This window comes from Syngnathus typhle, linkage group LG14, assembly GCF_033458585.1.
Source record: "Syngnathus typhle isolate RoL2023-S1 ecotype Sweden linkage group LG14, RoL_Styp_1.0, whole genome shotgun sequence".
Lineage (NCBI taxonomy): Eukaryota > Metazoa > Chordata > Actinopteri > Syngnathiformes > Syngnathidae > Syngnathus > Syngnathus typhle.
In genome coordinates this window covers 2443821-2467480 of record NC_083751.1, presented here as the reverse complement: position 1 = coordinate 2467480, position 23660 = coordinate 2443821, and the positions used below count along the sequence as shown (strand labels likewise).

The 23660-nt window shown below is 46.3% G+C and overlaps 5 protein-coding genes across 10 annotated transcripts; 3 read left to right on the top strand and 2 right to left on the bottom strand.

Moving 5' to 3' along the window:
- Positions 1-128: 128 nt before the first annotated feature.
- On the bottom strand, positions 129-8330 carry il23r (interleukin 23 receptor). 3 transcript variants are annotated; one of them, XM_061297086.1, is made up of 17 exons: positions 8200-8330; positions 4299-4412; positions 4086-4218; positions 3838-4016; positions 3652-3775; positions 3423-3580; positions 3183-3325; positions 2949-3105; positions 2486-2568; positions 2196-2394; positions 1934-2134; positions 1749-1847; positions 1481-1636; positions 1191-1331; positions 967-1051; positions 802-889; positions 129-731 (listed from the first exon to the last, which is right to left on the bottom strand). In XM_061297086.1, exons 2-17 carry the CDS (start codon positions 4336-4338, stop codon positions 255-257), a joined length of 2463 nt encoding a protein of 820 aa, XP_061153070.1. In that variant the 5' UTR covers positions 4339-4412; positions 8200-8330; the 3' UTR covers positions 129-254. The 3 variants fall into 3 exon arrangements, with proteins under 3 accessions (XP_061153070.1, XP_061153069.1, XP_061153071.1); XM_061297085.1 differs by lacking the exon at positions 8200-8330 and having other exon boundaries at positions 4299-4522; XM_061297087.1 differs by lacking the exons at positions 4299-4412; positions 8200-8330 and having other exon boundaries at positions 3838-4027.
- LOC133166821 (cytochrome P450 2J2-like) lies at positions 4978-7234 on the top strand. The gene is made up of 9 exons (XM_061297127.1): positions 4978-5249; positions 5385-5547; positions 5650-5799; positions 5864-6024; positions 6087-6263; positions 6329-6470; positions 6532-6719; positions 6789-6930; positions 6994-7234. The coding sequence occupies exons 1-9, from the start codon at positions 5067-5069 to the stop codon at positions 7167-7169; spliced, it is 1482 nt and encodes a 493-aa protein (XP_061153111.1). The 5' UTR covers positions 4978-5066; the 3' UTR covers positions 7170-7234.
- On the top strand, positions 7339-11633 carry LOC133166820 (cytochrome P450 2C31-like). Its single transcript, XM_061297126.1, has 9 exons — positions 7339-7830; positions 8185-8350; positions 8416-8568; positions 8695-8855; positions 9105-9278; positions 9337-9478; positions 9571-9758; positions 9867-10008; positions 10079-11633. Exons 1-9 carry the CDS (start codon positions 7639-7641, stop codon positions 10252-10254), a joined length of 1494 nt encoding a protein of 497 aa, XP_061153110.1. The 5' UTR covers positions 7339-7638; the 3' UTR covers positions 10255-11633.
- LOC133166832 (LIM/homeobox protein Lhx8) lies at positions 10383-20776 on the bottom strand. 4 transcript variants are annotated; one of them, XM_061297151.1, is made up of 13 exons: positions 19602-20776; positions 19321-19462; positions 19132-19243; positions 16897-16986; positions 15825-15913; positions 14484-14602; positions 13977-14108; positions 13066-13191; positions 12741-12862; positions 12143-12363; positions 11770-11873; positions 11465-11560; positions 10383-11353 (listed from the first exon to the last, which is right to left on the bottom strand). In XM_061297151.1, the coding sequence occupies exons 7-13, from the start codon at positions 14007-14009 to the stop codon at positions 11126-11128; spliced, it is 930 nt and encodes a 309-aa protein (XP_061153135.1). In that variant the 5' UTR covers positions 14010-14108; positions 14484-14602; positions 15825-15913; positions 16897-16986; positions 19132-19243; positions 19321-19462; positions 19602-20776; the 3' UTR covers positions 10383-11125. The 4 variants fall into 4 exon arrangements, with proteins under 4 accessions (XP_061153135.1, XP_061153132.1, XP_061153134.1 ...); XM_061297148.1 differs by lacking the exon at positions 13977-14108; XM_061297150.1 differs by lacking the exon at positions 13977-14108 and having other exon boundaries at positions 12143-12360.
- erich3 (glutamate-rich 3) lies at positions 17897-23658 on the top strand. Its single transcript, XM_061297841.1, has 14 exons — positions 17897-17916; positions 18524-18617; positions 18788-18913; positions 19021-19092; positions 19150-19275; positions 19341-19469; positions 19544-19762; positions 19858-20038; positions 20141-20327; positions 20393-20541; positions 20613-20690; positions 20771-21097; positions 21323-21445; positions 21499-23658. The coding sequence occupies exons 1-14, from the start codon at positions 17897-17899 to the stop codon at positions 23394-23396; spliced, it is 3729 nt and encodes a 1242-aa protein (XP_061153825.1). The 3' UTR covers positions 23397-23658.
- The last annotated feature ends 2 nt before the right edge of the window (positions 23659-23660 follow it).

Sequence of the window (23660 nt, the reverse complement as noted above, 5' to 3'; positions counted from 1 at the left end):
TATTTTTTGTACATTCTATATATTTTTTGTTTGAAATCCTTTTATAGTTGGATACTGTAAAATAGTCTACTTGCTTGCTTACAATTATTAGGATATAGTACAAAACAGTACACTCAGTATATTCATAATAATTTTAGGCGAACAATCAGGTTTTTTTTTCAAGAAGATTTGACACTCCCAGATTTCAGATTTGAATTGGGGTACCATACTGATGCACAATATTGTCCAAAGCAATGCAGAATGAACAAACATGGTCATTCTACCTCCTGCCCGCTGCTGGGAATGCAAATTTGTGGGATGTACCCACCAGTCAGCGAGACCTCCACCGCAGTTGCACTTTGTAAATCCACCACTGGGGGGCGATCTTCGGGGTCACTCAAGTTACCTCTGGTGCACTCTAATCCCATCATGTTGGGCCAGCTGGAGGAGTCCAACTCCAAGCCGGAGAGTAAGTTCCCCAGGGTCGGTCCAAAGCCGCCAGAACCCGAGTCATCCCCCGTGGGGGCCGTCTGGTCCGACTGGTCTCCTTGTGTGTCCACGGTCAGCTGAGGTTTGTAACCGTTGTTCAGCGTTGCCAGGACAATCGTCTCCAGAAAACTGCTCTCGGATTTAGTGGGATGCCGGACGGAGGGGACGAGGGGGTACAAGTCTTTTCCGGAGACGAAACTGATCGGGGACAGCGGTGGGTCGCTGTCGGTGTATGAGAAGGATGGCTCGCTGCCGGCATCCAGCTAAAGATGGAGATGATTAATTTATCTGGATATCTTCATCATGCAGATACTTAATGAATTGTCCTACTACCAGTAATTTGATGGCTTGGCTATTTCCTGGCTTGGGAAGTCCCTCCACCAACCAGTCAGGACCAAACAATGCAACTCTTGCTTTGATCCTGATCATCACAAACACACATGAGTGCTGCTGTTTTGGTTAGCAACAGGTTACTTCTAGTCAAATGATTTCCCATACCTCTGCCTGAAACAGCTCCAGCACGCCAGTTGTACAGTGACAGCCACCACAGCCAACACGGGGACCACCACCATGGTAAGTCCAGCTAAACAAAAAAGAAATCATTCCAACATTACAAAAAAAGTAATTTCATTCACAACATCCAGGCATTCCACAAATTCTTCAGTAGTCAGCAACTTTCTACCCTAGTTATTATTTCTGAAGTAACATCATGGGGAGGAAACCTGCAGGTTCCGTGGGTCGAGAATAGATGAGGTTCCCGCGCCGGCCCTCTCCGGCGGCGGTGGAAGCAGACATCTGGACGGCCACCGCACCCTCGGGACACTTCAGCCATGTCTTCCTGTGATGTGTTGCAGCCACCGCCACTAACAACAACGACATCTTCAGCTCAGCAAACTTGTAGTAGTCACAACTCGCCACTAGAGGTCACTGTTATATTGAAGCAGTCTTACAATGCCTCAAAGTGCTGTTTTTTTTTCTCCACTATTTGTTCTGCTGTGATGCTTTGGTTCACCTGGAATTTCTTGGCTATGCATGCGTAGGGTCCGTAGATAGACGGTGTAGTTGTTGATGAAGCCCCTCTGCAGCTCCACCGGAGGGTTCTCCCACTGGACCAGGAGGTGTGTGGCGTTGTGTTCCAGCACCGACACACTGGGACCGGCATCTGGTTCTGAAACATTGTGTGACTTCACAACTTATATGCAGTCCGTTCCGAAAGTTGATCACTTTTAGTCTTCTTGGCTTTAAACGAAACACCCAAGAGGGAGATGATGCGATATTACTGAGCTGTCCTGAGTAGGCCAAGATGGATGACGGCGTGCTGACTCCTCCTCTGCTTACGACGTAGACTGAAATGTTGTACCTCACGCCCACAGACAGGCCTCAAAACAAACAAATTACAGATCGGGTGTAATACATTAGCAATCCACTAGATGTCAGTGTCGTGTTGAAAAAGTTGTTTTTCTACCTTGGATGCTTGCATTGTTTCGATCCAGGGACACTTGTATCCAGCCGAGCTCACTTTTCCCTCCAGGCACGCTTGTCCATTCCACAATGTAGTAAAGCTCGTCACTTCCTGGTGCTCTTGGTCTTACCCAGTCCCAGGAGACTAGGATAGCACTGCCGTTAGCCACTGGATCAGTGAGTCTCAAAGCAGGCTCAGGGTCACCTGAACAGCAACATGTAACGTTAGCCTAAAACCTGCATTACATCATCTGAAGTGTTTGTACCTGAGAATGTGAGGGGTACGCTGGCCGGCGGCGACGTCCCATAAGTAGCGACCACGCTAACGGCAAGCGCCTCAAGATCGGACGGGACTTGAAGGGAAAACCGGCACAGGGACGTGGCACAGACTACTTGCCGTGAACCCCGGCCCTCGTCCACCTTGTAGTACTCCACTTGTCCACTGAACGTCTTTGGAGGAGGAGCCTAGAGATTGTTATCGGAGATTAGCATTAAATAATATACAAGCGTTATTTACTGCATGACTCCTTTAAAAATCAGATTAAAATCAGGTCACCTTCCACAAAACGGTGACATTCTGCATCGAGCTGCTTTTGCGATTACTCAATATCCGCCACGCATGCAGAGGCTGAGAAGGACCTGAAGATAAATGTATAGGAAATGCATTAGTTATCACTGATAAGTTTTTTTTATAACCCCAAGAGTCCACTTTGACATCGGGGCCTGTTTGCTTCAAGCAGATAAAAAAATATATATACCGTAATTTTCGGACTATAAGTCGCGTTTTTTTTCATAGTTTGGGTGGGGGGGCGACTTATACTCAGGAGCGACTTATATACATATATATGTTTTTTTTCACTTTTTTGGGCATTTTATGGCTGGTGCGACTTATACTCCGGTGCGACTTATAGTCCGAAAATTACGGTGTATAAAATTAAAATAAATATAAAATAAAAATAATAAAATTAAAAATAAATGAATAAATACGTGTTGATACTTCAGAGGAAAATGGACCTGACCTTTTCCAGGACTTCTGCTCACCACCTCTTGACTCCATTTGCTGCATTTTCTGGTTGCCGTGCTACACGTCCTGATCTGGAAACGGTAGTCCGCCAGGGGCTGCAGATCATCCACTCGTACCTCATCCTGGCTGAGCCGGGTCACCTCTCTTGCCTCCTAAGGGACTCAAGGTGGGGGCCAGTCCTGCACTGAATAAGGAGGTAACCTAGCTTTTGTGTATTTTGTTTTTTTACCCAGGGAGAAGAGCTGGCGGGACGGAGCCTGACGGAAGCTGTGAGCTGTGACGAGTTTTCGGCTGTCTTCCAGTGCAACACGGCCTCCATTGCGGAGGAGTTCCCAAAGTGGATGTGTGTGATGCGAGGGCTTTGGGGTACCACTGCGAGACAGGGGAGACCCCTTGATTAATGATCACGCTGGTGATCATTTCGATTTTTTTGATGCAATTATAAAATAAAATGTTCTTGCTTGCTCACGTATGCGTGTGGGCTCCAGCGTGAACGGATCCGAGCGCGAGCGACCGAAGCGGTTGTCGGCGCTGACCACAAATCGGTACCGCTGGTTCACATTCATCTCGGTTTTCGGTAGCACCACCTTGTCCGCCTCCGAAGACCAATTCCAGGTGCTGTTTCCACTGAGGACATACACACAAATGTTAGCTTTGGCAAGTCGATCCGAGCCGTGGTTGAAGGACTGACAGCTGACCTGCTGAGTGACACCCTGTAGGAAGTGGGCACGTGAGTGTTCCGCCCCGCCCGCCACTGGCACTCCACCCATGGGGAGGTCGAGGTGGTCTCGCAGGTGATGTTCTCCGGCTTATCTGGGGGCCCTTCGGTGGTGGGAAACGCTTGTTAGCCATTAAGCTAATTATAGTGAAGCTATGCTACATACATCCTCCCTTCAAGGTCAACCCTCCGACAATGTTGACCGAGCCGTCTTTGTGCAGCCTGCAGTACAGGTGGAAGCGAGGCCGTCGGACGTCGGGCAGCTTGAACGTCACGACCCGACTGCAGTCGTGCCTCTCCCATGGAATCTCGGGCCACGGCTTCATCACCAAAGACACTTCGGACCTGCAAGGCGACTTGCAGTTCTTGTACTAGAGCGGGTCTGTGCCTAATATTTCGACTCCAGCTTCTTACCTCCATTCACACTTGTTGATGTGGCAGGACACCAGGAGATCCGAGCCTAGCAAAAAGGGCGAAGGCGGTTCTACGCTGAGGTAGCCCAGGCTGTCATCAAACTCCTGGCAACCGGCAAAAAGTGGCCCACTTGCTGCGGGGAAGAGCGAAAAAATAGATGTAGATGCTTTTTTGGGGCGCATGAGTGTGAGAAAAGCAAAAAAAAAGACTCACTGCTGAGGAGAAACGCGATGAAGCATCTCCAGAGGGTCATGGCCGCTCAGCACGAAAAGTGTCACAGCTTCCTGGCGTCAAGCGATTGGTTTTGACATTCTCCGAAGCGTCCATCTGATAAAACGCAAATGGCATGACGGCGACGTGTTAAGATGGCATTCGGTGAGTTTGCTTGCGTTGCACGTGGGGGGAGCGAGATAGAGGGAGAAAATGAGGCCAGTGACCCGGTTTAGTGACGTGGCGGGGTTAGTCATAGAACTCTTCCAGTCAACTGCTGCCCCAGTTCACTTACCGCAAGATGACGTTCACACGCAATGTTCCCATTTCAACATGTAGCTTAATATCGTAAAAAAAAATTTAAAAAAAAGAATTACCACGTTGCGGGAAACTTTCATTTAAAGCATATATTTTTGACCTGTTTTTGAACAAGTGGCAAATTCTTTCAAGTAAATTCTTACTTGCAATTCTTCTTTATTACATTTATGACTACTATTAATTGCACTGCTTTAATAGTTTTTAGCAGTGCCAAAGGTCACACACTAAGCCAATGTATTGAATGATATCTATTTAGTTATATAACTTTCCATTTTCTGCATGTGCAACCACTCCCTCTACTATGTGATTACTATCAGTAGCCAACAGCAACCTCTACTCTAATTCACATGGGGACGTGTTACATAACTTTCCCCACCTCCTTGTCCACCTCTCATTTCCCTCAAAAACAACTCCGATTGCCTGCAGACAGGTCAGAAAAATCTCCCCCGAATTATGATTTTTCAAGCTCTTTTCGAGTGTCTGGACCCGGGCGGCTGGCTGCTGTTGGGTTTGGTGGCGCTGATGTTGACGGACGTGCTGCGAAACTGGCGGCCGAGCACTTTCCCACCGGGACCTTTGGCCCTGCCTTTTCTCGGGAATGTTTTCACTGGAATGGACTACAAATCCGTGGAAAACGTAAGATTGAGAATCCAAAGTGACATAGGTGGAGGTGGACCCCAGTCTGCAGTTTTTAAGATTCGGCTAAAATTACATTTGATCAGTAGCACCATGTGAAATTGTAATATTTCTCACATGTCGTATTTTGTTTAGTTCACCAAGGAGTACGGCCCCGTGTGCAGCTTGAGGCAAGGCAGCGAGAGGATCGTGTTTATCTCCACCTACCGCATGGTCAAAGAGGCGCTTATCAACCAACTGGACAGCTTCGCCGACCGGCCCGTCGTCCCTCTCTTTGACGAAATGTTCAAGGGTCTCGGTGAGAGAGCTCCTTCTTAAATGTGATTTCAACAGCGCTGGGATAAGTGGCTGTTAAGTGTGCTGTAATAGGTTAGACTTTTTACGGGTGACATTGCTACAGGTATCGGGCTGAGCAATGGTTACTCGTGGAAGAAGCACAGGAGATTTGCTAACACCCACTTGCGCTACTTTGGAGAGGGCCAGCAAAGCCTGGAGAACTACATCAAAGTGGAATGTGGTTTTCTGTGCGAGGCCTTCAAAGAAGAGCAAGGCAAGTGCTTAAGATGAGGATTTGTCAGAACTTTCTGTCATCCCCCGATGCTTTGAATTCTCAGGGAAGCCGTTCAACCCTCAATACAGAATGACCAACGCGGTGGGGAACATCATCTCCTTGGTGGTGTTCGGACACCGCTTTGAGTATAGCGACGTGAACTTCCGCAGATTCATCGAGTTGGACAACGAGGCCATTCTGAAAGGCGGCTCTCCCTTCGCGCAGGTCCAAGTTCGGAAATCAGTCCTTGCCGCTTCGACCGACCTGACTTTTTGCTCCGTCCGCAGCTCTACAACACCTTCCCCTTTCTCTTCAAATACCTGCCGGGCCCGCACCAGAAAGTCCTCGGCAACTACAGGGAGATTGAGAGCTTCCTGCGGGGTGAAGTGCAGAAGCACCAGGAGCAGTGGAATCCGGATCTACCTCGGGACTTCATTGATGTGTACCTTGCGGAGATAGACAAGGTGGGCTCCTTTTTCAAGACTTTGAAAAAATGGGCTCAACATTTAAATGAGAACATTTTCTATAGTTGAAAGGAGACCCTGAAGCTGGATTCAACATTGAAAGCCTGGTGGTCACCACCTTGGACCTCTTGGAGGCGGGCACGGAGACCTCCAGCACCACCTTGCGCTGGGCTCTGGTTTACATGATGCACTATCCGGACATCCAAAGTGAGACAAACAAAACTCAACAGAGCGGAATCCAAATTCTGATTTGCGTTGCGCTCCCCAGAGAAAGTCCAGACGGAAATCGACAACGTGATCGGACAATCTCGCCAGCCGGCGTTATCCGATAGACCCGACATGCCCTACACCGAAGCAGTCATCTACGAGACCCAGAGGATGGGGAACATCGTTCCTTTGGGATTCCCCAAGATGGCCAGTAAGGAGGCCACACTGGAAGGATATATCATTCCAAAGGTAAGTTATCAGACGGAGGAAAATGTTATGGAAGTATAAAACGATGACATCATCACCACCGCTTTCCAGGGCACGGTGATAGTTACCAACATGACGTCGGTGCTTTTCGACGAGAATGAGTGGGAGACCCCAAACACGTTCAATCCTCAACACTTCCTGGATTCGGAGGGCCACTTTCGCAAAAGAGACGCCTTTTTGCCATTTTCTGCAGGTTTGGGTCTACGAGAAAAAACTTGGCGGTCCAAAGTGATCTCCAAGTGTTTTTTCCTTTCAGGTAAACGAGTATGTTTGGGCGAGCATCTGGCGCGAATGGAACTCTTCCTCTTCTTCACGGCCCTCCTGCAACGCTTCACCTTCGCCGCCGTCCCCGGAGAAATGCCCAGCTTGGAGGGCGTGCAGGGTTTCACCAATTCCCCCGAACAGTTCCGGACCATCGCCATAGCTCGTTGAGAATCAAGACCGCCATTTTGATTCCAACTTTAAACAAGTTGACCAAATAAAATTCTTGTAAGGTTTTTGTCTTTTGTTTACTGTACATTCTTTTAAAAATAATATTTCTCAACGAGTTACAGTGACTTAACTGGAGTTAACTTATTTACGTTTGGTTTCCACCTTTTCTCGCTTGGCCTGTTCCTAGTGTCAACAAATCAGTTGTGCCTCATTGCCGCAAAAAGTTTTTCCAAATGAAATTCAGCCCAAAAGACAAATTTCAAGCTTACTTTTAACAATATTATGAAACATCAGATACCTCAAGGGCAACTTTTGTTGCCCAATTTCCCCGTTTTGTTCAAATGTGTTTGTTTTGATGACTCTCCCGTAGCTTAAATTAAATTAAATTAGATTAGATTAGGCATCTGGGCGGTATTTAGAGGCGCCACCTCGGGAAAGCCACACTAGCGGAACAGTCCAACGGGACATCATGTCGATGTATAGCGTGTTCCTGGGTCTGAATACTTGGGGGGTGCTCCTTTTAGGTCTAGCCCTTTTCCTCCTATGGGCCACCTTTGGCAAAAAGGAGCCGGCAAATTTCCCACCCGGGCCGCTCGCCCTGCCTCTCGTCGGAAGCGTTTTCAATATTGCTGTCAAGCAGCCTCACGTGTATCTGACGCAGGTAGGAATTGACTCGTTATGATTTTTGGAGGCCTTGACTATGCATTAATTTTTTTTTTTTTAGTACATAGATCAGGAAAGTTAGGAATCATTAACCCCGGATTTTGATTATATGTGTCAAAGTATTATTTGAATAATCCAAGCTAAAACTAGCTGACTCATCACAATAAAACATGAACTCATATTTTGATGTACTTCATCTTAATCATTCTCCCATGGTGTTTTTTTTTTTTCCTCCGGGAGGGGAACGAGTAAATACTTCCATTAACAAATTGCTGACACGCGGGGAATATTGTCTTGGAACAACCATGCACCTCATCTGACCACAAGGCGCCATTGTCGTGTGCGTGCACAGTTGGCCGACACTTACGGGAACGTGTTCTGCATCAGTGTGGGAGAAGAGAAGACGCTGTTTGTGTGTGGATGGAAGATGGTGAAGGAAGTCCTCGTGACGCAGGCTGACAAATTTGTAGACCGACCCTACCAGGCCATGTTTGCCAGACTGTACAATCGACACACAGGTAGGACACACACACACATACTTACACAGTGACAGATGAGAGTCATTTCTCGCTTGTACCTTTAGGAGGGCTTTTGTGCAGCAACGGCAAGACGTGGAGGAGGCAGCGTCACTTCGCCATGGGCACCCTACGCACCTTCGGCCTGGCTAACGGCATCACGGAGAGGACCATCAACGAGGAGAGCCAACACCTATGCCAGGCCTTGGAAAAACACCAAGGTGACCCAACATCAAATAATACAGATAGTGGTCTTCAAGTTGGGGATTTGAAGTTGCTCATTTTTGTTGATAGTCAGATTTGAAGTCATCTTACCTTGTTGTATTGCCCGTCACCTTGCACCTCAGGTGAACTATTTGATCCCGCCTCCGAGTTGAACAGCGCAGTGGAAAACATCATTTCTCAGGTGGCTTTTGGGAAGAGGTTTGACTACAGTGACCCAAACCTAAAGCAGCTGCACGCCACCATGGCAGAGATGGTCTATCTGCAAGGTTCCGTGTGGGCCCAGGTGAGGGAACTCGGATGCTAACTCAAATGTTCATCGTTATAACGGCAAAGGAATTCTTGTATTCTGGATGCTAACGCAGATACGAACTCAGCTGCTAGCTTAGGTGCTAATCATGACAACACAAAAAAAGCACAGTTCTGATTCCTTAGTGTAGCTCTTCAAGGCCTCCTTGTGGACCTTGTTGAGTGAGAATTATCTGGCACTGAAACTTTGGATGCTAATTCAGATGCTAATCATAACTTGCCGCAGCTCTACAATGCCTTCCCGGCAGTGATGAAGCGATTGCCTGGGCCCCACAACAGAATCTTCAGCAACTTCCAAGCCGTAGGGAAGTTCATCAAAACCCAGATGCAAATCCACAAGTTGGAGTTTGACCCCAGCAACCCACGAGATTACATCGATGCCTTCCTGGTGGAAAGCAAAGTAAGACGATGACATCTAGGAGGTCCATAACGGACCCTGACTTTGTCTCTTCTGACAGGACAAAGCTAACAGTGAGCTGGGTTTCACAGAAGAAAATCTGGTTCTGTGCTGTCTGGATCTGTTCCTTGCCGGAACGGAAACTTCCTTCAGGACACTGCAATGGGGACTTCTCTTCCTCATCCAGAGCCCTGAAATCCAGGGTGGGTTTTCCTCAAAGCCATGAAAGAAACATGAAGTGGTGTTATTAGGCTCCGGATATTAAAGTGCAACAATTTTCCATCCTTTCTCCAAGACAAAGTCCAGGCGGAGATCGAGCGAGTGATTGGGCCGAGCCGCCTCCCCAAGATGGCCGACAGAGCCCACATGCCCTACACTAACGCGGTCATCCATGAGATCCAGAGAATGGCCAACATCATTCCTCTCAACGGAGGGAGAGTGGCCTCGACAAACCTGAAACTGGGGGACTATGTCATCCCCAAGGTGGGTTGTACAAAATAGTCTCAAGAACCTATACGTGTAACTGATCGGAAAGTCGGCCATCTTGGATTGAATCATGAAATTTGGTGAACATCTGTTTGTGGTTTGCAGGGCACCACCGTGTTGCCCATCTTGACATCGGTGCTGTTTGACAAGAACGAATGGGAAACTCCACATACATTCAACCCTGGACACTTCCTGGATTCTGATGGCAATTTTGCGAAGAGGAATGCATTCGTAGCTTTCTCCGGAGGTAAGAAAGACGGCGGGCTGGATTCTTGAGATGGTGGAGGATGGTTACGGTAATGACTGTCTTTTGTAAGGCAAACGTGCATGTCTAGGTGAAGGCCTAGCCAAAATGGAGCTGTTCTTGTTCCTCGTGGCTATGCTGCAGAAGTTCACGTTCTCCGTGCCTGAAGGAGTCGAGCTAAGCTCCGAGGGAATCGTTGGAGTGACGCGCTCGCCGCACCCCTTCAAAGTCTTCGCTACAGCCCGCTGAGGGTCGAACACACTCATTTTATTTCTTCTTAAATGGAACTTGATGCAGGCAAAGGTGCTTTTCATCCATTTAGCTATCCTAGACTTATTTAAACTGCTATATATAATTATTCAGGTTTATAACAGCTCGATGTTTGTGAAATTAGACATTTATTTTCATAAAAGACACTCGACATACACACAATAAATTACATTTGCGGACGCATCCCGTTTGCAATTGTTAAGCACATTCCGAGGGCTGCGTTCAGAAGAGGTTTCACATAGATTCAGCGACTTCAAGCGGGAAGGCTTCACAATACATTTTGAGGCAGCTTACATGAATAATATTTCACGCTTTGCAATGATCGTAACGTTTTCACAAGTGAAATGTGGTCAATCATTGCGTCATACATTTTTGCATGGCCCCACAATAAAACCTAAAATGGTCTCTGGTAGAAAAATGGCAGCTAAGCTCTAATCAGCCACTGCACTATTTAATCGGGTGATTGTCAAAGTGAGCTATCTAGTACCACCACCTTTTTAGTACAACACATTTGCAATTAATCTTTCACCAACTGGTTGTTTTTTATCCTTTCTAAAGCTCCTCAAATTTCTTCAACCTAATTTCTTGGCACCCTGAAGATGCCAAAGTAATACTTTTATATTAAAATACAATTGAATTAGACCAAGACATTATACGGGAAATTAAAGCAGTGCTTTGTCGCCGCCTTGTGGTCTCAATTGGAAAATACAAACTGTCACTCTACTGTTCAATTAATTTAGTGATTCTATGACGAGCCTCGCTTTGAGAATCGCCACACATGACACATGGCACTGACATGTGACACGCATGATTTGTGAAGTGGAAAAATGCAGAGCGAGGTGAAAAGCAGTCACTCGTATAGTAGTTCATAAAAAGCCTGGTGCTCACTGTCGATGAAGGAGTGCAGCGCCGACAGCATGGAACCTTCCGGACCCCCGAAGGTGGTGTACTGTAGCTCCTCGGGGGTGGGAGTGGGCGGGGCCAGGCGTGCGGGTTGCAGAGAGGTCACGGGGGCAGCGGACGTGTGGTTGGGGCTCACGTGCTTCTTGTGGCGTGCTCGGCAGTTCTGGAACCACACCTGCACAATCCAGTTTGTCTTTATATGCACAGTAATGATCCTATTTATATTCATAAACAGAAGTTTTATTATTATTATGCTTATTTTTGTTTGTGTTATGTTTGCTTGAACCTGTATGACTCTTCGACTGAGGCCCGTCTGCTCGGCCAGTTTCTGCAGCGTCTGAGCATCCGGGTTGTTGTCCTGGGCAAACTGCGCCTGCATCACCTGCATTTGTAAAAAATGGGGTTAAATAATAGAACAATACATCACAATCTGTAATAAACACATACAGAAAATAGGCCTTTAAATCGTATGTGAAAATAAACGATGTATTTTTCTAATTTTATATATAATAATATATAATATATATAATATTCTGTATTACACACGCACATGCAACTCTAAGCAGGAACATTTTTTTTTTTTTTTTTTACCTGCAGCTGGTCAGCAGTAAAGCTGGTCCTCGCTCTCTTGGATGGTTTGGGCTGGCTAATTTCTTGTTCGGTGGGCATGGCACCCTCCATATTGACACTGCTGCCTGCAGTAATCATAACAAGGTTATTCATATCAAAAATAGGCACCAAAATTGGTAAATAAATAAATAAATAAATAAATAAATAAATACATAAAATGCTGTATTTAAGAGCCGTGCATGTAAACTTGATATTTTATATGCTGAGTCTAAATCTGCTCTCTTGTTTTTTTTTAATATCAGGCATGTTACAATAATATGTTAGGGGTGTGGTGGCCATTTAGAATTTGGGGAAAATATTACTGGACTGACAATTATATTCATTTGCAAATGACCTTTATCGGCGGCCCTTTTGAGCTTGTCCAGCATGCAGTCGTAGTGGACCCTGCAGAGCACCTTGTCCTCCACCAGGGCAAACTCCTCTCCGGTGGACAGCTGCCGCTTGCACGAGAAGCAGGCGAAGCAAGCCAGGTGGTAAACGTTGCCCTTGGCGTGCCGCACCCAGTCGGTGGCGTGGATGCGGCGGCCGCAGCACGCGCACCACGTGCCGAACCTTCTGCGACACAGGCAACAAATGGACGTGGAGATTCACACGGTCACCGGGAAATAATACAAGAGGACATTTTTATTTAGGAGTATGTAAGATAATAATAATAATGATAACAGTAGCTTCATTACTGTTATTAAAAAAATACTAGAATCAATAATTTTAAAATATGTCAGACTATTAGTGTGACTTAGTGTCTTTCTTTTGAATCTTTTCGGTGGAAATAAAATTAATCAAGAGATAATGTGCACAAGTGTACACACCCTGTCATGCAAGTGTTTAATATGACCCAATCACTTTCAAACTTGTGTTAAACGGGAGGCGCACATGCACTATTAATATTAAAATGAAAAAAAATAAAAGAAATAAGCAGGACAAAGGTCTACCTGAAGTAATCCATCTTGCAGAAGACTTCCTTGTCTTTAATGTAGCAGCTGGTGTGGCCGCCCAGCGCGGCCTGGCACACGCTGCAGCAGAGGCAGCGCACATGCCAGGACAGGTCGCTCACCTGTGCGCACGCACACATACACACACGGAACACACTGTTTATTTCTTCTCCGGTCCTATGAGGCATGAAGGCGTGCAAACCACAATCACCCTAAAGCTGTAATGAAAATGCTCATAAAAAAACAACTTGGATGTATATCAAGGCGCACACACACACACATTCCGAAGCAACAACAAAAAAAGCAAAGCAACGCGAGAAAATACCTTCAATAAATATTTATCGACAATTTCTTCATTGCAACTGGCGCACACACACACGCTGGCGGTGAGAAGTGGCTCAGCGGACATGGCCCGCAGGCCGGAGCGCATGTCTTCAGCCACAACCTCCGCCTGCAAGTGCAACAAAAACACAAGGCAACATTTCAAAATAAATATTAAATGAATTTCATTTGATATTATTTAGTGATTAAAGATTAAAAAAATAAATAAACAGCAAATTTGATTATTGTTAGAGTTGTGCTCAACTCCAAAGAAATTGTAATTATTAGAGCAAAATGAAATAAGTGCCTTAAAACATTGACTATTATGTTATTGATTAGTAAGATTGACTTAATATTCCATAATTATAATTAATAGGAATACAATTAAATCCCACCTACTTTATATATTAAAGTCCCGAATCCTGAATTTTGAAGTCCTCGCTCGCACATCAACTCAACTCTCTCCCGCTTAAGCATTTTGTACATCAAGGTATGCATTATTATTAAAAATTGCAAACCTAATAACCCATATTAGGAGCAGAATTAGTTAGCTGAAAAAAATAAAATTGCTGCGAAGAAGATTTTGAGCAAATTACATCTTTACAGATTTGGGGAAAAACCATGTTATATAATATATATATAATAATATATATATTTAATTTTTAAGTGAATATTTCATTAAAAAATGACTCCCACTTTTATCTTTTTAAAATGATATAAATCAAAATATCTATGGATATAAGGAATGTCATTTTGATGTCGGGTTTAATTTTTTTTTCATGACTATACGCGGTTGTGAGTTGTTAAGAACATTCCACATCCAAAAATAGCATCCCTTAAATAAAACAATAGCAACAATAAAAAGTATATTTTTGCCCTATTTAAAAATAAAATAAAAAGAATCCCCATCCCTACCGTGTTGCCTTTGGAGTCCTCACATGCACACATACTTTCCTCTGCGCTCCGTCGCTGCGCGTGTCCTCGCTGCCCGCGTGGTGCGTTCAATGACCGGCGCTCTCGCCATAAATATCATCAGCTGGCCGCTCACTTGCTCACCATGACGACGCCAATTGCACATTTACAAAGAGTCATTACTTGGACTAACAGACGACACTTGAGCCGACACTTCAACCCCCCCACCCCGCCCTTTTACCGATATTACATCAAAAGGGCGTTGATTTATTTAATAGCAGCGATTAAAACAAGTCAAAGTTAAAAAAAAAAAAAACATGAAGTGGTCCTATTAACTGCTCGAGTTTTAACAACGAGGGAAGCTAGGTGGAGTGGGTGCCCGCAGATTGCAGGAGAGAGCAATTAAAGTCCCAATATTGAACCAGGCCGGATCCACGAGGCAGACCCCCGACCCCGCCCGCCAACGCTTGACCCCGGGCCGGCCGAGGACTTTCATCCCAACCGACTCACCTCCTCGCCGGAGCCTCCAGCCAGGATGCAGCATTGAACTTTGGTCTCACTTTTCCAGCGCATGTCTGTGGCTTCTTTTTCTTCTTCTTCTTGTCGTCCTCCCAGAGAGTGAGCCTTCCCTAGGGAGGATCAGAATTCATATTTCATATGTCACCTTTAGCCACGCCCGCCCACCCAGTTGCCTGCCTGCCTGCCTGTGTGGTTTCTTGCAAGCATGCAAAAAAAAAAAAGTTGAAGAAAAACACAGCTATGAGCGGCTGGAAAGGACAAAAAGAAAAAGTTGTTCTTTTGGAGAGTTTTTGTGGTGACGTTTGAGAGTGTGAATTACAGTTTAGGTTTTGGGAGGGGAAGTAGAGTGAACTGTTTTTGTCTACAGGTTTTTGGGGGGTGAGAGATTTTGTTGTTTGGAGTTTTTTGTTGTGTTTGATATTTTTAGAATGTTAGTGTGAGAGTTTTATGGTGGCAGTGAAATTTTTGTGAGATGTTTTAAAATTCTGAAACGCACTAAAAACTTTTGGCTAGTCAGCTTTTTTATTCGTTTGGGTGAATGTGACTTTTCTAATCAAAGAATTTTTTAAAACACAATTTAAATCAAAACTTTTATCCATGCCGATATTAACAGTTTCGAAATCATGACGATTTGGCTCCAAAGAATTTTTTTCAATTTCCAATATTCATTTTGAAGAATTTCTTCTGCTCTTTTGAAGACGACTGCAACAAAGATAACATACTGTGACTTTTTATTTTTCCTGTCTCTTTATCGCCTTGCAGGAGGTCTCGGTAGCTCGCAACCCGCATTGGCACGAGGCTCCCTATCACATCATCTCAGGAGGCCTTTAGCAGTCCTAGCGTGCCTCCTAGAAGATGTGTCGCGTTCCAGCTGGTGCCCATGAATGCTATTTATTTTTTTAAAATCAGATAACGCGTTCTCAACCGTGCAAAACCTTGCTCAGATAGAACAGAGGTCAAAAAGTGACAAAATCGAGTGTTTTATCATCAAAAGAGCAGACGTAGTTAGGTGCCCGCATGTTGCTCAGATCCCAATCGGCCGCGTGTAGCGTTTTGCGGGCTTCGGAGCAGACAAAAACAAGGCGGACAAAACTCCTCCGAGTGCCTTGTGACATCACGTCTGGATGATGCAGCGTGTTACGTTATGAACAGGGAGGAAGGAAGGTGTAAATAAGATGACATGTATGGATGAGGAGTTGTTGTTGTGGTGGTCACATGAGGGTCTGTGGGCGTCACGGTGGAATTTCCTGATCTAATTCCATAACATCTCCGACGTTTTTCACAATTTCTCCACTTGAATGTTTTGTTTGAACGAAAAAAAGAACATCATACCAGATGATGTTGGTCATGGGGCTGTTATGTATCACCAGGACCTGGACAACTTGCTGGGATGGATGGAAGCAGGGATTCTGCAGACAACCCTGAGGGAAAACATCAGTTTGTGACTTCAAGCCAAAAATGACTTCAAGAAATCGCCACAGCGCTGGCATGCAGCAAGCCTTTTTCCAAGTGAAGAGCATTTGACCTCTGAAGCTTTCCTTCCACTCCGACTTTGCTTCATCTCGTTTATTTTATTAAAATCAGGTCGACAGGTTGGATTACAATTGACACTCGCGGATGAGCGTGACCTTTTCTCCTTGCTGTAAATGGCTACTCGTTGAATCTGAAAGGGTGGAGGGGGGGGGGGGGGGGGGCTTTGGGCGAGGGGGGGGGTGAGGACCATGGGTGGAAATCACAGCGGTGAAAATGGCAGTGAAAGAGGGGCCTGATTGCGCCGGGACGGAGCGAGCGGGAAGCAGCATGCTCAGCACCAATCAGGGCCACATGCGGAGGGAAAAAAAGTGCTCTTATCAACAAGTAATGGCCCACTTGACAATCACACAGCCACAAAACGGCTCTATTTAACACTGATTGCAAAAACTCAGAACCCCCCCCCCCTCCTTCCATCAACAAAAGTGCAGGACCCCCAGGGACCTTCCCGTGTCGACAGCCAGAATCTTTTTTTTATCCTCCCTGAATGGAATTTATAATCATCACTCTTCTTTTTGGTGGCTAATTGTTATTTTAAGGCTCGCAGACTTGATTACGGTGTTTAGCGGGGCGGAAGCGCATCGGTCTCAATTTCCAACAGCCCCCGACTGCTTGTTGACGGAAGTTTAAACAGGCCTTGAGGATGGATGGATGGATGGATGGATGGATGGTGTTCAAAGACTCAATGCTATTCGTTAGCCCCTCTATGACGTTCTACATTGATTGTTAGCATTGAGCTAAGCAGACATTCCAATGGCAAAGCTTTTAATACACAAGCTGGATTTCTTTTACACTGAGAGCGGCAATAAACAGATGTCTTCCTTTTATGAGTTTGGTCTTGGAACCAATTAAACTAGTGAGTGAAGGTACGTACCACTGTATGGTCATTTTGGCACATCGGTCGTCCTAGTGGCATTGGCATCTCAAGAATGAAACATGGCCGCACTCGGCTCAAGTTTGATACCTAAAAAAGAAAAAATCTATTAGTCAAAGGTAGTAAATTAATGCCACAATTCCATATACTACAATATAATATCATAGTCCTAGATTAAAATTGTAAAGTTCACTTTTATTGAAACGGTTGGACTATTGTATTAATCTAAATATTAAGTTGTACTCATAATTCACTAACAAGATTGTAATCTTCCTTATGTCCTCTAGAGGGCAGTATAAGACCTGTGTACCACAAACTGGACTGCTGTGAGTTTTTTTATCTTAATCTTGGTCACGGATTATTTACTGTGTTTTGACTTCTCTAAGAGACGTAGATTTAGTAGTAGATGTGGCAATAAAAATAATGACATCAATGTCATTCTGATCATTTCCATTGAACATCATTATCAAGAGGTGTGATTGAACGTTAGTCAAATAATGCCATCTACACAATCTGTAGCAGTTTGCAAACAAAATTGAAGAAAAAAAAAATCACCAGGGATGCTGATGTGCAAATCGTGTTTTGCTAATCGATCACTTTCGCTCTTAAGTTAAAGGAACAGTTCCAAGGGCCAACACTTCTGATTCGGAAGGCCCTGGGCAGGTTACAGTGGCATAGCAAACACATCGAATAAATCGCTACAAGTCTCCAGAACAAATATTACAATTGAGGTTGTAAATGTAGGTCAGTGCTTCGGGTGTCTACTTTGATGCCAGTGGGACTGCGTCTGTTCGTGCGCGTACGTGCGTGTAAGTGGAAACCAGGCTGGTTGGCAGCATTGTCACGTGGTCTCCCATGGCAACCGCCCAGTGTCACCGCTTCGACACTAGCAAAAGTAAGGCGGCGACTCCGGTCGGGGATCAGATGAGAATTTGGTGCTCTGTCAGAACAACTCTGCCGTCCATCCAGCTGGAAAATTTGAAGGATTTGAAAGAGCACCATGAGTCACTTCAACCCGGGGTATGTGCTACTTGATTTGCTACTCTACGTTTTTTTTTTTTGCGTGCGGCCTTCTTTGCGGGGACAATTTGGAGAAAAGGGCCTTTCAAGCATGAGCTGCGCACACAGTCAGGTATCGGATACTACAGTACACTGTAAAATTGGATTTACTAGCCTTATTTCAAGGTATCGGGTACTCGTGAAGGATACCGATACCATGCCACAGATACCGAAATGAAATTTGAGTTCATAAGCGGTATTGGTGGGTATCCATCGAAAAGAATGGTGGACAAGAGAAATCAAAGAATTTAGGGATCGGGTGAATGATCGAGTCAAGCCAACAAAAGGATGTGACCTGTTGGACGGCCACGCTTCATTAAAGATGTTCTCAAAAGAGCATCCGGCCGTCAAGAGCTGCACGAAGCGACACAGTAGCACATCAGAGACAATCCAGGTGCATAATAGAGAGGCGAAGAGGGTCAAGTGTGCCATCTCTTCAAATGACTGCATGTAATCAGAAAAAGAACGGCAGCTAAAAGATCCCCATGGAAATAAATAAACATAAAAAAAGTGCTTTTATTTTAGAGTGACGCAAAAATACGCTTTCTTTTATTTCTCTCCGCCACAGGCTCATTTCAGCCTACAACAGCCTGACGGACAAGCACCTGAGTGGCTACTTCAGCAGTACTCGCATCAGGAGACATTTGCAGAGAGCCGGACTGGTATAGAAATAATCTGTTCGAAAATTTTGTTCGAACTCTATTTTGGGTGTAATTCCAATGCCAGCCACTAGATGGCAACACATTATTGTGTTTCTCTGTGTAAATATGAACGCAGAAAGTATTTTAAGATAATTGCGAAAGATTATTGAATGTCAAATCATCTTCATCAGATCACCAGGAGCGGACGCATCGTTCCCGACAAGGAGTACAAACACAAGACACTCCAGAAGGCGCACCAAAAACATGTCAGAGAGTGCCTGGCCCAGGCCATTTTCCTCAAGGTGCTAGAGATGGAGGTGGGTGGGGCGGGCGAGTGGACTCGGAACACGTTGTTCCAGACACAAAACCGATTCAGACAGCGAGGAGGGACGAGCCATGCTAATTGGCTCCTCTTCCCTCGCAGCGTCTCCATCAGATGGAGATTAAACGAAAACTGGAGGAGTTTGCCAGGAGGGAGCGAGTGCACAAGATGAAGGTGAGTCATTTGCATCTTAATGGTGTCTACGTCACGTACCGTGCGATACTTTTGAAGGTGGCGCGGACAAAGCGATTTGAAGAAGATGTCCAGATGATGTCGCCGCACCCACCTGTGGGCGCGAGGGCTGTCCGGAAGCAGCACTCGGGACCTGTGGGCGGTCATTACGCATCCTCAGAATCGGTGAGTCCAAAGAGAACTAATTGAGCAACAGTGTTCCGCTCCCACCTTTGATTTCGTGTGCGCAGCCATGCTCATCTCGACCCAACACGGCTCCGGGAACGATGCAGCGGCCCGCTCGCTTGAAGCCGATCCGCAGCGGCGCCAATAAACGCCGCTCCGCTCACAGAGTCAACCAGACGTTCAGCGACTGCACCGTGAGACCAAAACAAATCACGTGGAAAAAGTAAAACACCATTTCGGATGATATATGAAATACTTTTTTCAGAAGGACAGCGAGTCGGGAAAACACGAGCCCACCGCGTGGGATCCCCCGCCGGGCGTCTCACCTTACTGTCTGCCGGTCATCAACAACTTCGTCACGCCGCTGCCTCCTGCCACCAAGAAAAAAAACAGGGGACCCGGCTGCAATCCCAGCGGCACTCCAAGTCTCAGGGGCGGCCGCCGCCTGCGCCCTGCCACCACCTTCAGTGCGGTCGACGCCAACGAGGTCTAATCAACAAGTTGTCTGGTTCTGGAACATGAATCCAAACGAATGAGAAAAGTGCGAAAGAAACGTCAACCAAATGTGTCGTTTGACGACAGGAGCGGTCCCCGGTGAGGATTTCTGAGCCCCAGAGCAAAGTGCGTGTCACCATGGTGTATTTTGGCAAATCTGTGCATCTCTCTCATGACTCGGAAGACCCGAGGGACGAGGTCAGAGTGTTTCAGCAACACTGCGGAGGAGAAAACCTCTGCGTGTACAAGGGCAAGCTCCGTGAAGGAGGTCAGTGGTGAGATCTGTACCCATTAGCTTCATGGTAACATCACGCGAAATGCTATAAATGGAAATTAGCATTCATACAGAATGTCATGTGACCCACCTCAGAGACATTCCAGTTCGTGTCGAGGCGACATCGAGGTTTCCCCTTCAGCTTGACCTTCTTCTTGAACGGGCTACAAGTGGAGCGTATCAGCTCGTGCTGCGAGTTCAAGCACCGGCGAGGCGCCCGATTGGGCGGCAGGCACGGACACTTTGGCTTCAGCGTTGTGGAGCGGGCCTCGCCGTGCTACAAGTGAGGGACGTCGGTGAAACTACAAAATGGCCGACGATGAAAACCCTTGATTTAATGTGCTTTAGGTGCATAATAGCGATGGGGCTGGACAAGAAGCCTGCGCCCCCTCCCATGAAGGTCCAAGATGCCAGAGGAAGCTTCAAGGAGGCCAGGAGCACATCCCACTCAGGACGCGAGAGCACTCCATCACAACAAGAGGACAAACACAGAGATGGTCTGATTATGATGATGATGAAGACGTGTTATGTACCAGAAGGACTGACAGGCCATAATCTCATCGAGTAGATTACGACGAGGACTTTGAAGGTGACGACGACATTGCTGTGGAGGAATCCATTGAAAAGAAAGCTGCATCTCCAACCGGTGGAACTGACGCACAACCTAAAGATGAAACTTCATCAGACTCGGAAGATCACAACCAAGATGGTAGGCTGCCTCTTGAGTTTGTAAGAGAACGCCAGGAACCATATCTAGTATCTTCACAGAAGACGACGACACGAGACCTCGTTCAAGTTCCAGTTCCTGCCAGGAGAGCAACGTCGAGGTCGTCGCCAGAGAGGACGAGGGAGAACCCAAGGAAATTCTCCAAGCAGAAACTGTGGATGAGGAAGAGGAGCAAGCCAACCCAGAAGACTCCGCAGCCTCCGAGTCGAGCGCCGATGTGGACGTCTTGGACTCGGGCCAGAAAGAACAAAGCCTGGAGACATCAGGGGAGAAATCGGAAGGTCAGGAGACAGAAGATGAGAGCCAGTTGGAGGAGCCGGAGAGGGGTGAGTAAATGGGAGAGACCCCCCCCTCAAAATCCAGAAACTATAACGACTGCTGAATCCTATTTTCATTTCTGTGTGCACACATTTGCATGTTCTTTGGACTCCAATTAAAGCTCCAACATCTAAATGAATTTCAGTTTCCTTATTGGGTGTCTTTCTTTCTTCGAAATGTTCTGCAAGTATCTGACAACGATACATCTGCTATGTATCTTTGTCTTTCCCAAGCCAAATCTGTGCAGGAGAAGCTCGCCGAAGCCATCCTGAAGGAGTCGCAGCAGAGTTCCGAGCCAGAGCTGAGCGACACCAGCACCGAAGAGGAGGAGCAAGGCCAGAAGCCGGAAAAAGACGGTATCAAATTGAAATCCTCTCCAAAATATTGTAAATGCTAATTGGAACCTCTTGGTGTGATTTTGCAGAAGCAGTTCTGGCGGAGGCTCAATTAGAAGAAGCATCTGAGCTCAAAGAACCTGCTGAAGCAGGTCAAAAAGAACCTGAAGACGTGAAGGAAGGCAATTCCGAAGAGAAAATGGAGGAAGGCGCTGAGATTTTAGAACCTCAAGACGATTCTTCCGCTGTCAATGTTGATCCAGAGGTGAAGCCAGGTAGCGAGACAACAGAGACCAAGGCGGAGGAGACTGCTGGAGGATCAGAATTAGAAGCAACACCGGAGGACCCGAGCGGGTTGGAGACAACGGTTTCTCAAGAAGATGTCAAGGACGAAGCGTCGGGAGATGTCCAGGATGCTAGCGAAGAGCCAGATGATCCAGTGGATAAGTGTGAGGAAGATGGAAAGAAAGAGGAAGAACAAATAAATCCACAGAGTGACATAAACCAGGAAAGTGAAAAGGAGGAAACCATAGAAAAGACTGGCGAGGATGCACATGATGAAACACAAGAAGCAGAAGTGGCGATCTTCGATGAAGCTGAGGCCGAAGAATCCGAAAAAACTGAGACGGACAATTGTGAGGCTCTCAAAGTGAAGAGCGCGGAGGACCAAGAAGTAAAGGCGGATGAAGTTGAAGAAACTAACGAGGAAGACGAAAGGGAAAACGAAGCAAGTGCAGACAAAGACGAGGCAGCCGGGACTGCTCAAGCCAACGAAGGAGAAGAAAGCAATAAAGCGACCAATGAGGAAAATGAAGCTGAAGATTGTCCTGATAAGGATGAAGAAGAGAAACTTGTTGAGGCCGAAGAAAGCCAAGAAACGAACCAAGCAACTACAGATAAAGAAGAAAGTAAACCGATGGAAAAAGTCGAGAACGAAGCTGAAGGACTTGAAGAGTTGACAAACAAAATGACAACTTTGGAGGTCAAGGAAGGACAAGAACTCGACAAAACAACCACCGATGAGGAAGAAAGTGAAGCCATAGAGAAAGACGAGAGGGAAGCTGGAGCTAAAGATGACACAGGCAAAGAAATGATTATGAATGAAGAAATAAATACGGAGAGCGAAGCGAGACACAAAGACGACACCGACATAGGCGAACAAAAACAACAATCGACCGTGGAAGATGAGAACAAATCTGAAGACAGGAGTGTCACCTTTGACCCCGAAGAAAGACAAGAATCAGCGAAGGATTCAGAGGAACAGGAGAAACCATCAGAAGCAAACTTGCAAAATGAAGATCTGAACGTTGTGACGGAGACTCTCGGTGTCTTTCAACAATCAAGCCCGACCGAAGAGACCATCGCGGACAAAGTTCTGAGAACCGAAAACGGTAAAAGGAGTCAGGTTGACGGTGAAAACGGGGAGACGTCGGGTAGAGTTGACTTGATCGAGGAGCCAGATCAAATCAGACAAGACCTGGATCTTGAGAAAACCAAACAAACTGAGAAGCAGTCTTCCCAAGACCCGAGCCAGAACCTGACCTCCAAAACGAGGTCCCTAGGGCCCGAGGCCAATACAGAAGAGGCAAGCAAGGCCTCGGACGAAGGAGCAAGTGTGCTTCTCCAACCCCAGTCAAATACTCAAACCGCCAATCAGCTCCCCAACGGAGAAAGTCCAGATGCGCTGGCCCGGGCCAGCAGTGCCGAGCTAGTCACCAACTGGCTAAGCACGCATCAAGCTTCCAAGTTCTTTGAAACCTTTGTTGAACCTCTGGAAGACTTCAGAGACTCGGATGTGGGTCCCGGCAAGGAGGCCAGACAATCTTCAGAACCTCTGACCATTGTTGAGGAGTCATCCCGTGAGGAGATCGCACTAAAGCACTTGGAAGGAGAAGCTCAGTCCTACCCTGAGAGACGTCCCATGACGGACGACTGGGGCATAGCCAAATCCAACTTGGCTGTCACGCATTAATCACAAAGGAGATGAGTTGTGATGGCCGCACACAATGTTTACAAAAGCAAAGAGGCTCGCTTAATGGGAGGTATCAAATGCTACGTTGGGGCTCTTACCTGCAAGCAGATACTCCGGCTCGCATCAATTAAATAATTCACGGCGACTGGACTCCGAGGATTTGGCTTACCTGCGCACACTTAGACATGAAGTGCTTTCATGATTTTGGCTAATGTTTCATCACAAATGAAAAACTTTGCGATAAAATGATGAAAACTGTGGTAA